Source organism: Capsicum annuum, chromosome 4 (assembly GCF_002878395.1).
Source record: "Capsicum annuum cultivar UCD-10X-F1 chromosome 4, UCD10Xv1.1, whole genome shotgun sequence".
NCBI lineage: Eukaryota > Viridiplantae > Streptophyta > Magnoliopsida > Solanales > Solanaceae > Capsicum > Capsicum annuum.
In genome coordinates, this window is record NC_061114.1 from 71797130 (window position 1) to 71811192 (window position 14063).

Genomic DNA, 14063 nt, shown 5'->3' on the forward strand with positions numbered 1-14063 from the left:
GAGTCGTATGATGGACAGAATATGGTGTCCAACTTTCTATCCTAGTGACAACTTGAGGGTACCACTCATATGTCGTGGTGATGATTTAGAGGGTCCACTCGTACCCACTTGCGAGCTTTCTATAGTTTTTAAGGTGGGGATATTTTAGACATTTTTTCACTTAACTCATTTTGACCCCACGACATAAAACACCTTTAGGGGCTACATTAACCCATTATTCTCATTCAAACACTCTTAAAATCTCTCTCAATCCCTTAGTTCAAAAAAGGCTATGGTTTCTATAAGGCAATCAATTAGGGGCTTTCAAGGATGAATCTATCCATCTTCCTTGGTGTCTAAGGCATGTTACTCCTCCCTCATTTTTAGTTCAACTAAAAATAGATTTCAATGAATGGTTTTCATAGTATTATTGTGGTATTATTTTGGTTTTTGAAATAGATATTGGGGTTTTTGGTTGTTCATAGTTGTATAATGTTTTCACATGATATTCTTATGGTTTTCATGTTATAATTATGTTTTGAACATGTGGTTGCATGGGAATGGTCAATTGATGCTTGGTTTTTGGTTTTGGAAACTATATGCCCTCAATATGTTTGTTAAAAAGCCAATGAAAATGATTTTATCATATAGTTTGACTATTCTTAAAATATTTGCATTGCATAATATTGTAATGGAACTTAAATTAGTTTTGTTGGTTTTAAATGATTTGGAAATGCCTTGATGGCCATGGTTTTGGTTTAATTGGAAACTTGAGATTCAACTTGGTTAATGGTTTTGGTATGGCATAAAAGGATAGACTTCCAAGCTCTAATTTTAGTATGATGATAATGGTTAATGACTAATGAAAAGACTCCTTAGTAAATGTTTTAGTCATGTGAAAAAGGTTTAATTAGGATAAAAGGTGGTTAAGTAGCAAAGACGTGGAAGGTGGGGGTCCTAGGGGGATCACTATTGGAAACTCACGTTTGCCGATATGAGAGTGGTCTTGGTAACCATGTGCCTTATGTCATATTTTATATTTTGGGGGATGTAGTTATCCCAGGTTTCTATTCTTTGGTCGTGTGGCTAACACGCACTTGGGCCCTTTCAGTAGAGAGAGCTAAACACATATAGCCCGTGAGTGGTTTTAGAGTGACTACACAACCCAGATTAAGGATTTAAATGCATGCTAAACTCGATTCCCTTTCCTGGCATGATATATATATATATCTATGTGATTGCATATGGTTATTTACTTTGGTTTTGAATTATTGGAATTATTTTATCTTATCCGTAAGTGTATACTAGTGTTCACTCTACTAACTATTCAGGTGTTGTATCCCCATGTGGTACAGAAATTGGTTATACTACTATTCCTCCTGCTTAGTGACTTGGATTTGGGGGCATCTTTGAGTCAGACTAAAGTGGTGAGCTTTCATACTCCAAAAGGCTCCATTTCATGCTATGGATTTTTTTATCTTTGTTATTTATTTAGTTTGGTTTTGGCTATGGTCGGGGGAATATCCCGACCGGATGTTATTGATTCTAGATAGAGGCTTTGTTAAACAACTTTAGGCATAGACAGTGTCAGTATTGGTGCCAACCTTGGTATTGGTTTTAACATTGGGTTGGCACCAGTTGGATATTTGATTGAGGTTGTTGGATTATGATTATAGACTTTATTTAATATATTTAAATTATTCTTGTTTCATCTAATTATATGTTTAGAATTTATCCGACATAGGGTGTAGGGCAGTTATAGTTGGGTATTGGGGGCGGTCTCCAGTCCTGAACAGACTTGAAATGCCTGACATGATTAGGCCCCGAGTTTGGGTCATGTCAGATTGGTATCAGAGCCCTAGGTTCATGGTCAATTAGGTGTCTGACAAAGCCGTGTCGAGTAGATTCTATTTTAAGGGTGTGTAGAATATCACACTCATAAGGGAGGGGCTACAAAGCATTTAGGAATATTTCTCTTTCTTGTGTTCTATTTTCAAGCTGTAGAGTCTAAGGTCTCAAAATCTTCCTTAATCCCTATTTATTTGCTTTTTAGATCATGCCTACTCTATGATTTGAAGCTCACAGGAACTCCTCTATCCTACTTAAGGACAATATTGATGGGACTCATTCTACTTATGGGGTCCAAACTCCATCTAGGGGTCCAATTCCTAATTGTCCTTTTATAGTTCCATCGATTCCCTCCAGTCCTTTTTGACCTCCTCAGGTTGATGTGACAAATGTTAAGTTTCGTCAGTCTATCCATATGTTGGTACAGTTAGTAGATTCTCAAGCCGAGCGTGGTGCTTCTTTTGCTCCATCTTCTTAGGCCATAAGGGTTATCTAGTTTATGAGGTTGAACCCTCTTGTATTTACTGGTGTCAAGGTTGAGGAGGATCCTCAAGCTTTTGTGGATGACATAGAAAAAATCTTATGTGTTATGCAAGCTACTAACGTAAAGGGTGTGGAATTTGCTGCTTATCAACTAAAAGATGTAGCATACCAATGGCGTGAGGAATATGAGTGGACTAAGGGTGATTATGCTGAGTCAGCCCTATGGGATAATTTCTCTAGTGTTTTTTTGGATCGCTTCTTTTCTCAGGAGTTGAGTAAAACAAAGGCGGAAGAGTTTGTTAATCTAGTGCAAGGAAAGATGTCAGTCAAGGAGTATTTCTTAAAGTTTTACCAGTTATGTCGGTATGCTCTGGAGTTGGTTTTGAACTTGATAGCTAGAATAAGAAAGTTCGCTATCGACTTGTCCCTAGATTTTATTCTAGAGAGTAAGATTGACTTGTTGAACAAGGACATGAATATTTCCAAGTTAGTTATGAACATACAATAGGTACAGAAAGATAAGAAGAAGCAAGTTGAGATAATAGAGAGGCAGAGCAAGAAGTTTAGTTTTTCTAAGTAGGGTGGTGGCCAACAGCAGGGTGGTAGAGATGGTGGGAAGTTGCCTAAGAAGAAGTGGGGTAATTTTGGGTCTTACTCGATGCTAGTGCTCCCTACCCAAAGCCATCGGGTGACTGACCTTTTCAGAGTAGCGATAACTATAGGGCACAGGGTGCATAATTTGAGGTAGCGAGGCCCAGTCAGCTTCATCATATACTTTTTACAGATTCTATGGTCAATTATATCGGGGTTACTGTGATGAAGGGAAGGACAAGTGCTTCAACTGTGGTCAGGTAGGGCATATTCTTAGAAAGTATCTTGTTGGTAAGCTTTCCTCTGGGGCAAACAAGGTTCCTATTGTCTCCTCTTCAACTCTGGCACTGAAGGGTGAATTATCTAGTTTCGACACTAGTTGTAACTATCTATATGCTTTCACTACTCACCACGAGTCTGAGGTATTTCCTGATGTTGTGACTAGTATGTTGAATTTCTTTTCCTGTGAGGTATACCATTTACTTGATCTGGGGTCCGCTCTTTCTTATGTGACCCTATTTATGGCTGTGCATTTTGGCTTTGGTCCCGAGTAAGTTTTGGATCCTTTTTCTATTTCTACCTCAATGGGTGACTCTGTGGTGGCTAAAAAGGTCTATAGAGGTTGTGTAGTATCCATTGGTGGTCGGGAAACTTTGATTGATTTTTTTGAATTAGACATGGTTGATTTCGATGTCATATTTGGGATAGATTAGCTACACTTGTGCTGTGCTTCTATAGACTGTTGAACCTGTAAGGTTGTCTTTAAATTCCCTAATTAGCTGGTTATTGAATGAGAGGGCGGTTCCCAAGCTCCTAAGGAGTGTTTCTATCATCTGGTCTGGGTTAAAGATTTTAACTTAGAGGGTCTTTATTTGCATTCCGTCCCGATGGTGAATGAATTTCCTAAGGTCTTCCCTGATGACCTTCCCAGTGTTCCTCCTGATAGGGAAATTGATTTTTAGGTAGATCTTGTTCTGGACACTCATCTATTTCTATTCCCCAGTATAGGATGGCTCCAGTTGAGTCTAAGGAGCTTGAATAGCAAGTAAAGAATCTTTTAGACAAGGGTTTCATTTGTCCTAGTGTGTCTCTGTGGGGTGTATCAATTTTATTCGTGCATAAGAAGGATAGTTCCTTTCGAATGTGTATTGATTACCGGCAGTTGAATAAAGTGATGTTAAAGAATAAGTACCCTCTTCTAAGAATAGATGATTTTTTTGATCAGCTTCTGTAATACCTTGTATTTCCCTTGCTTAATTTAAGTCTTAGTACATGGGTAATACCATGTACACTTTTTGAAATACCTAGTATTTTTCAGTTTAGAGCCTACTATTGCATGGAAAATTCAATTAGCTTTCCAACGATTTAAAATTTGCCCAAACTCGATACCTGGGTGAAGAGTTAACCCAGAGTTATTTTAGTGAAATAGTGTACCACTTGGTACTTCAGCGCATCGCGGAGGCAGTCCAAATGGAATTTGTTATTTTCCAGTGAGCCAACGCGATACCACCACGTCGTGCCATTAGACAATTTCCCATTTATCACTTTTCCAGTGTTGCTTCACAATAATGGCGCATCGCCCCAAGGCCCAGTTTCCCATTCAGTGAGGCATCGCGGTGGCACCACATCCCGCTATCAGCCTAGTTCCCAGTGAGCCGACACGATTATACCGCATCGCATCAGGGTGTAATTTCAAAAATTTTTGATAGAAATCCTAAGTTTTGTCCAGGGTTAAATTAGTCTATTTCCATGGTTTTATTACATCCAGATATGGGATTAAAGCCCTTAAAACGTTTTAAGTCATTCATTATTCATTTTTTCCCCAAAATCAAGAGCTTTCTCTCTACAATACAAAACCCTAACTCCAAAAAACCAAGAGCAATCTCAAGAAATCCTCTAAGAACCTTCAAGAACTTATTTTCTCAGGTATGTTAGGTGTTTTATCATGTTTCCCTTTCACCCATGAAGTCCAAGAACCCCTTTTAAACATACAAGATCTCAGATTTATAATATCCATGTTTGAATTAGATTGAATTCATGTTCATGATATTAGTTGGGTTTTAACCCATGAATTGATTGCAAGTTTCATGAAAATTGAATAAAATGTGTGATGAATATGTGATTATCTTGATAAGCCCTTGAATTTACAAATTGATTAATGTATCATGATGTTTTTTTGTTGGCCATTATCATGTAAATAATCCATGCTCCCCAAGTGTTTGTAAAATTGCCTATGTGAAGTAAATAGTGGAATTATGACATGTTAACATGTGGTCCCAATCATGTACAAGCTTATGCCCTACAAGTGTTTGATGAAATGCTTATGTGATTTGACTAGTGAAAGCATGACATGTTATTATATGATCCCATTCATGCATAAGTTCATGCATATCAAGTGTTTGACAAAATATCTAAATGATTGCATTGTTAGCAAGTATTGTTATGCCTTTATGATCATGTTATGTCTTTCTTTTTATGCTATCGAGTCCTGAGGGTATTTAATACCCGACAATCTAGCTGTTTACCTAGAGCTAGAAGTTACAGAATAATATAAGTCATGTCACGATTAGTAGAACTTAGTTATAGATTTCAGGAAAACTCAGTAGACTCAGTATCAATCCTGTCCAGTTCAGTATAATCAGTTCAGTTTCTATTCAGTTAGGAGTAGGATTTAGCACCGAGCGATCCTAGGGATGGGGGCTCACCCGTTAGTTAGGACTAGGTCCCTAGAAATAAATCCTAAGTTCCAAAACTAGGTAGCCAATATAGGTTATGAGATGTCACCCATTAGATAGGACTGACATACTCTGGGATGACCCGCTAGTTTAGGACTGATCTCAGGGGTCATCCATTAGATAGGACTGACTCCACAATTGATGTTAGTACCTGTGGCACGGTATTAGTACCCTTTCAATTGGGGTTACAGATTAGACCCCAACTCAGTTATGTCAGTTAGATGATTAGCTCCAACAGTTTCAGTTTGAGTTTTCAGTTTAGAACTCAGTTTATTTTACAGATTTATGACTGTCAGACATTGTCAATTAGTATCAGTAAATCAGTTATCAGTAACTTCAGATATCAGTTACTCAATTATCAAAAATCAGTGCTCAGCTTCAGAAAAGCTGAGTTACAGTCTATATATATATGTATAGTATTGCATACTTAGTGATTTCCGTAGTATCAGTTATCCACATACTCTTATATTCAGTTACTCTATATCATTCAGTCAGTTTTTATTTACGCATATGAACCCTTGCATTTCGTCTTACCTTATCTAGCATACCATTACATTCTATGTACTGACCGCATACTCTTTCTTTGCACTATGATGTCTCATATCATAGGTTCGGATGCTCTAGACCCTGACCGTGTTTAGAAAAATCCAGTTAGCAGTTACAAATTTAGTAGTGAGTCCTCATCGATTGAGGATATGCTTTTATTTCAGCATTTTAGTAGTTTCTGTATTTTAGTAGTTGGAGTTAGTTGGGGTTTGTCCCATCAACTGCATATCCAGACAGTTTAGTTAGAGGTTTTCACACTAGACCAGTTTAGGTAGTGTTTCGTTTTCAAATATTTTTACCAGATGTTATTATTTATCAGTGTTTAGATTTTGAACCTTATGGCAATTCAGACTATTTTCGTATTTATTTTAGTGTTACTATTTAGTGGTCACAACATATATCACTCATGGGTTTGCTTGTGGTCCTTTAATGTCATAAGCACCACATGGAGTCCAGAGTGTACTCCCGAGGCATTACAAACTTGGTATCAGAGCCTAAGGTTCAACAAAGTCCTAGGGAGTCTGAAAGCAGCATCAAGTAGAGTCTTGTGCATGGGTGTGTAGTGCGCCACAATAATAGACATGTGGCTATGAGATATTTTTGGAAAAGTTTCCCTATTTTCAGTATTTATGTCGTGGGAGTGAGCATGAGCTCAAGTTAAATTCTCAATCTAATCCTTTTTCTTTTCATTCACAGAACATGCCTCCCCAAAAAAACTAACAAAAAGAGAACCAAAAATCAGTCAGCACCTCTACCAATTTAGGCAGATCCCCTGGACGAGCATGCCTTCTATGCAGAATTCAGAGATATATTCACTACTCTATCCAATTCCATAACATCTCAGAATGAATGACCAGCTGCTGTTTAGGCCAACCTAGTGTCCAATACTGCTGCAGCCTAGATTCGAGACCTCACCCGAATGAATCCTCCAATATTCTCAGGATCTAAGTCAGAAGATGATCCACAGAAGTTCCTTAATCAGGTTCAAAAAGTCACAAATATTATGGGAGTGACTTTCAGTGAGAGTGCTGAGTTAGCTGCATATCAGCTACAAGATGTATCTCATACGTGGTTTAATTAGTGAAAAGTAGACAAGGGCACAGACGCAGGGCCCATAGAGTGGAAAGAGTTTTCTACTACTTTTGTAGATAGATTATTTTCCTTAGAGATGAGAGAAGCCAAGGTGTTAGAGTTCATCAATCTCAGGCAAGGCAGTATGAGTGTGAAAGAGTATTCCCTTAAGTTTACTCAGTTAGCCAGGTATTCTCCCCTTGTAGTAGCAGACAATAGGTTCAGAATAAGCAAGTTCATGTCTGGTGTGTTAGATAGTATGGTTAAGGAGTACAAACTGCGATGTTGATTAAGGAGATGGACATCTCTAGGCTTATGGTCCATGCACAATATATTGAGAAGTAGAAACTTAAGAAGAAGGAGAGAGAGAACAAGAGAGCTAAAATAGGTAGTTTTAATTTCAATCAGCCTAAGTTAGATAGTGGTGACGATTCCTATTTTCATCCAAAATCTTCAGTTCCAGCTCCGTCCTCAGCTTGTGCACCAGTACCAAAGTTTAGGAATGGTAGTCATGATAGGGCGCTAGGCTCCAAAACCCAGGGTAGTGTAAGAAGTGGTCGTACCCATCCACTTTGCAGAGAATGTGGTAGACATCACCTAGGTATATGTAGAGATAGTAGTGATGTGTGTTTTTGATGTAGTAATCCAGGCCATAGAATGAAAGAGTGTAGAGTTATGGCTCAGAGGGGAAAAGATTTTCACCAACAGGGTTAGTACAACCATCCTTCGGCTTAGTTCGGTCACCTGAATCAGCAGGGTGCTACTTTCAGTGGCCCCAGTGGGAAATGTTCAAATAGGCTTTATGCACTTCAATCCAGACAATATCAGGAAAGATCTCCTGACATGGTTACTGGTACATTATGGATCTTTCATTTACATGTTTTTTCTTATTAGATCCAAGAGCTTCTCTGTCTTTTGTAATTCCTTACATAGCAGTCAATTTCAAAGTCAGACCAGAAATCTTAACATAACCTTTCTCAGTCTCCACCCCCGTGGGTTAGTCTATAAAGCCCGACAAGTATATAGGAGCTGTTCGATTATGATATCTCAGAAAGTCAGGCCTTTAAATTTTAGTAGTAATGTTAGTATGTGTAGAAAATAAGTGGAAGAGGTTGATGCTCAAGCCCTTCTTACCTCAATGCAAGTATTGCACTTCAACTATTATGATATCTACTCATGCAGTACATGTCAGTTCTATGATCATAGCTCTTATTCATGCATGTTATCGAAAATCATGTACGCTCATAGTTCCTAGTATGAGCAGTTCCAATTAACTCAGTGTTATGAATTATGTTTTCTAAGCACAGAAACTCCAAACTCAGGTCATGCAACTCAAGACTCATGTACTCAGGACTTATAATATGCTCAGTTTGCGTGACTTATGCTATACTCCTAATGATCAACTAAATTCAGATTTTGTCATGTATATCCTCAGTTTAGATCTATTAATAAATTCCAGGATGTTGATGTTCTATTCCTCAAGCCTCGGTTAAGTGTCAAGTTCAGTATAGTGTCCATTCATGCTTCAGGTCCCCATGTTTTAACCTTCAGTGAACTCTTTTTATGAAATGATATAGAGATGAGCAGTTGCTTAGAAGGGAGAGAGTAAATGTTTAACGTTAATAAAAACTTATTTCATGCTAGTTTTACATGAGGTTGTAGTTATGAAGATAGGCTTGAATGTCATGATGATATGTAAGGGGATAAATGTATTTCAGAGATTTAGGTAGGCTTGAAAATAGTGGGAGAATTCAGTCCAGATCAAAACTCAGTAGGTAGAGTTATTAGTGCCCATGTTACAGAATTTTAGTGATTTCTTATTTAGATGTCTCATTCAGACCATGCCAAGATTTCCTTGCTCCCTAAAGTCAGTAGAACTTTATAGAAAGAGTGCCAAGAAATGCTCCAGTTGAGTATAAGTTTTCAGTATGAGTTAGTCTGTAAAGCTAGGAATTCAGTTTAGCAGTCAGGCAGATAAGTTTGTATGGTTTTCCATCTTTCCGCCCAGTCGTCGTATACGAAGTCTCTCGAATATGCCTATTCCAAGATGGAGCATCCTAGTAGTTACGAGTTTAGCCCAGTTCATGTATCGTGTCTCAATTTTCGATCCCAAATACTCAGTCATGATTCAGTTCGTAGGTACCTCGTGCATTATCTCAGCTTTTCCTCAGTATCTCAGCCAAGTCAGCATTCTTCGAGGGATATAATGTCCCAAGGTGGAGATGCACTATAAACCCCGAGCTTTCATATCCTAAACCTTTCAGTTTCTCTTCGCGTAATGAATTCAGTTTGGAGTAATGGGTACTTGTAAGTTGACTTTCTTATTCCAATCTCAATCGTATGAACATTACCATGAATGACATATATATTTTTGGAATCAGTTCAATTCATGGTATTCAGTTCATAAATTATGTTTCAGACTTAGTCATGTTCTCTTGTTCCCATTCATACATGTTTAGTAAATAATCTCAAGTTCATTAGTATTCTCAGCTTAAGGTGACAGTCTTTGTTAGGTTTACTCAGTTCTATGATGCAATTACAGTTATAAACTTCATATCCATTACCGCTGTATATTCAGTCATGCATTCATGAATTAGTCCAGTCATGTATTTTATGCATCAGATGTGCATGTTCAGTATGTAAACTCAGTGTATCAGTAGTTTCAGTCAAGTAGTCATGCTGCAGTTGTGCATGTTCAATGTGTAAACTCAGTCTATTAGCATTTCTTAGCTTAATTAGTCTCATTTGAGGACGAATGTTCCCACAGAGAAGATATTATAATGCCTCATATTTCCCTAGCTTAATTTAAGTCTAGAACATGAGTAATACCATGTAAAATTTTTGAAATACTTAGTATTTTTCAGTTTAGAGCCTGCCATTACGTAGGAAATTCAATTAGCTTTCCAATGATATAAAATTCTCCCAAATTTGATACCCGGGTGAAGAGTTAGAGTCATTTTAGTGAAATAGTGTACCACCTGGTACTTTGGCACATCATGGAGGCAGTACAAATGGAAATTGTCATTTTCTAGTGACCCAATGCGATACCACCGTATTGCACCACCAGGCAATTTCCTAATTATCACTTTTCCAGTGTTTCTCCATGATAATGGCATGTCGCGCCAAGGCCCAATTTCCCATTCAGTGAGGCACCATAATGATGCCACATTGCGCTGTCAGCCTATTTCCCAGTTGTCCACTTTTCAATGAGCTGGCACGATTATAGCGTATCACGCCGGGGGTAATTTAGGAAATTTTTGATGGACATCCAAAGTTTTATCTAGGGTTAAATTAGTCTTTTCCCAGGGTTTTATTGCATCCAGATATGAGATTAAAGCCCTAAAAACTTTTTAAGTCATTCATTATTCAATTTTTCCTCAAAATCAAGAGCTTTCTCTCTATAATACAAAATCCTAACTCCATGAAACCAAGAGCAATCTCAAGAAATCCTCCAAGAACCTCAAGACCTCTTCTTCTCAGGTATGTTAGGTGTTTATTCATGGGGCCCTTTCATCCATGAAGTCCAAGAACCCTTTTTAAATATACAAAATCTTAGATTCATGATTTCCATGTTTGAATTAGATTGAATTCATGTTCATGATATTAGTTGGGTTTCAACCCATGAATTAATTGCAAGTTTCATAAAAATTGAATAGTATGTGTGATGAATATGTGATTATCTTGATAAACCCTTGAATTTACAAATTGATTAATGTATTATAAGGTTCATATGTTAGCCATTATTATGTAAATAATCCATGCTCCCCAAGTGTTTGCTAAATTGCCTATATGAAGTAAATAGTTGAATCATGACATGTTAATATGTAGTCCCAATCATGTACAAGCTTATGCCTTACAAATGTTTGATGAAATGCTTATGTGATTTGACTAGTGAAAGTATGACATGTTATTATGTGATCCCATTCATGCACAAGTTCATGTATATCAAGTGTTTGACAAAATGTGTAAATGATTGCATTGTTAGCAAACAAGTATTGTTATGCCTTTATGATCATGTTATGTCCTTTTTTTATCCTATCGAGTCCTGGGGGTATTTAATACTCGACAATCTAGATGTTTACATAGAGCCAATGGTAGTTACAGAATAGTATCAGTCATGTCATGATTAGTAGAACTCAATTAGTTATAGAACTCAGGAAAACTCAGTAGGCTCAATATCAGTCTAGTTCAGTTTAGTATAATCAGTTCAGTGTCTGTTCAGTTGGGAGTAAGATTCTGCACTGAGCGAGCCTAGGGATGAAGGCTCACCTGTTAGTTAGGACTGGGTCCCTAGAAATAATACCTAAGTTCCAAAATTATGTAGCCAATATAGGTTATGAGATGTCACCCGTTAGATAGGACTGACTTACTCAGGGATCACCCACTAGTTTAGGACTGATCTCAGGGGTCACCCATTAGATAGAACTAAATCCACAACAGATGTTAGTACCCGTGTCACGGGACTAGCACCCTTCCAATTTGGGTTACGGATTGGACCCTAACTCAATTATCTTACTTATATGGGGCATGTCAGTTAGATAATTACCTTCCATAGTTTTAGTTTGAGTCTTCAATTCATTTTACAGAATCACGGTTGTCAAATACAATTAATCAGTATCAGTAAATCACTTATCAGTAACTTTAGATATTAATTACTCAGTTATCATAACTCAGTGCTCAGATTTAAAAAAGTTCAGTTACAGTCTATACGTATATGTACAGAATTGCATACTTAGTGATTTTCGTAGTATCAGTTATCCACGTACTCTTATATTCAGTTAGTCTATATCATTCAATCAATTCTTGTTCATGTATATGAACCCTTGCATTCATCCTTACCTCATCTAGCATACTAGTATATTCCATGTATTGATCGCATACTCTATTTTTGTGCTATGATGTCTCATATCATAGGTTCAGATGCTCAAGATCCCGACCGTGTTTAGATAAATCTAGTCAGCAGTTGTAGATTTAGTAGTGAATCCTCATCTATCAAAGATATGCTTTTATTTTAGCATTTCAGTAGTTTTAGTATTTCAATAGTTAGAGTTAGTTTAGGGCTTGTCCCATCAACTCCATATTCAGACATTTCAGTTAGAGGCTTTCATATTAGACCTGTTTAGATAGTGTTTAGTTTTTAGATATTTTTACTAGATATTATTATTTATCAGCATTTACATTTTGAACCTTATGGCAATTCAGCATAATTCCACATTTATTCTAGTATTACTATTCAGTGCTCAAAGTAGCTATATCAGTCATGGGTTAGCATGTTGTCCTTTGGGGTCATAAGCACCATGTGGCATCTAGGGTGTACTCTTAGGGCATTACAACTTTAGGGTGCTAAGTATTTATCCAAGATTGATATTTGACCTGGGTATCATCAGTTAAAGATTAGGGAAGTGGATATCCCTAAACTACCTTTCATACCTGGTATGAGCATTTTGAGTTTCTAGTTACGTCTTTTGGGTTGACCAACGACTTGGCGACATTCATGGATTAGATGAATAGATTTTTATTGCAATTTTTGGATTTATTCATTATTGTTTCATATATGATATTTTAGTGTATTCAAAGATAGATGGATTGTGCCAATCACCTCTATATAGTGTTACTGACCCTAAAAAAGTAATAGTTGTATGCCAAATTCTCGAAATGCAAATTTTGGTTGAACGCTGTAACTTTTCTAGTTCATGTAATTTGTAGTGAAGGGATCATGGTGGATCTGTAAAAAGTTGCAGTGGTTAAGAGGTGGCATAGACCCATGAGTCTAACCAATATTTGTATCTTCTTGGGTTTAGCTGATTACTATAGAAGGTTTGTAGAGAGTTTCTCTTCTATAGATACCCCATTGACTAAGTTGACTTAGATAAAGGTAAAGTTCTTGTGGTTTGATTCTTGTAAGGGTAGTTTTGAGAATCTAAGAAATAAGCTGACTTGGGCTCCGATCTTGACCTTGCCTTAAGGCACTAACAGTTTTGTAATCTATTGTGATACATCATTTGTGGGGCTTGGTTGCATCTTGATGTAGCTTGGCAAGGTGATAGCTTATGCCTCTAGATAGTTGAAGGTGTATGAGAAGAATTATCCAATCCATGACTTAGAATTGACGGCTGTGGTATTCGCATTAAAGATCTGGCGTCACTATCTTTATGGTGTGTATGTGGATATGTTTTCTGATCATAAGTGCTTGCAGTATATGTTTACTCAAAAAGAGCTTAACTTTAGGCAAATGAGATGTCTTGAGCTGCTTAAGGACTATGACATGAGTCTTCACTACTATCCAGGTAAAGCTAATATGGTTGTTGATGCTCTTAGCAAGTTATCCATTAGAAGTCTAGCTTATATGGATGAAGGAAAGCAAGAGTTGGTGAAATATGTTCACCATTTGGATAACCTTGTAATTTGTCTCTTTGACTCTGAGTATGGTAGTATGGTTTTGCAGGAGGTGGCGCAGTTGTCCTTGGGTGATGAAGTAAAAGAGAAGCAAGTGTTGGATCCTATATTGATGAGGATCAAGAAGGATATAGATGGGTAGAAGGTGATGGTCTTTGAGATTAGTGGTGATGGTATGTTGCAGTACCAAGGAAGGTTTTATATTCCTGATATAAATGGTCTGCAAGAGATCTTAGCTGAGTCGCATGAGTCGCGCAGTACTATTCATCATGGTTTGATAGAATTGTATCATGACCTTAAGGAGATGTATTGGTGGAACAATATGAAGTAGGATGTGGCTAGTTTTGTGGATAAGTGTATTGTGTGCTAACAAGTGAAGGTTGAGCACATAAGGCCTGGAGGATTGTATCAATA

At 37.4% G+C, this 14063-nt stretch overlaps 1 protein-coding gene across 1 annotated transcript; it reads left to right on the forward strand.

Moving 5' to 3' along the window:
• Window positions 1–2326: 2326 nt before the first annotated feature.
• Window positions 2327–13791, forward strand: LOC107868964. Its single transcript, XM_047411575.1, has 3 exons — window positions 2327–2604; window positions 3095–3371; window positions 13699–13791. Exons 1-3 carry the CDS (start codon window positions 2327–2329, stop codon window positions 13789–13791), a joined length of 648 nt encoding a protein of 215 aa, XP_047267531.1.
• Window positions 13792–14063: the final 272 nt, after the last annotated feature.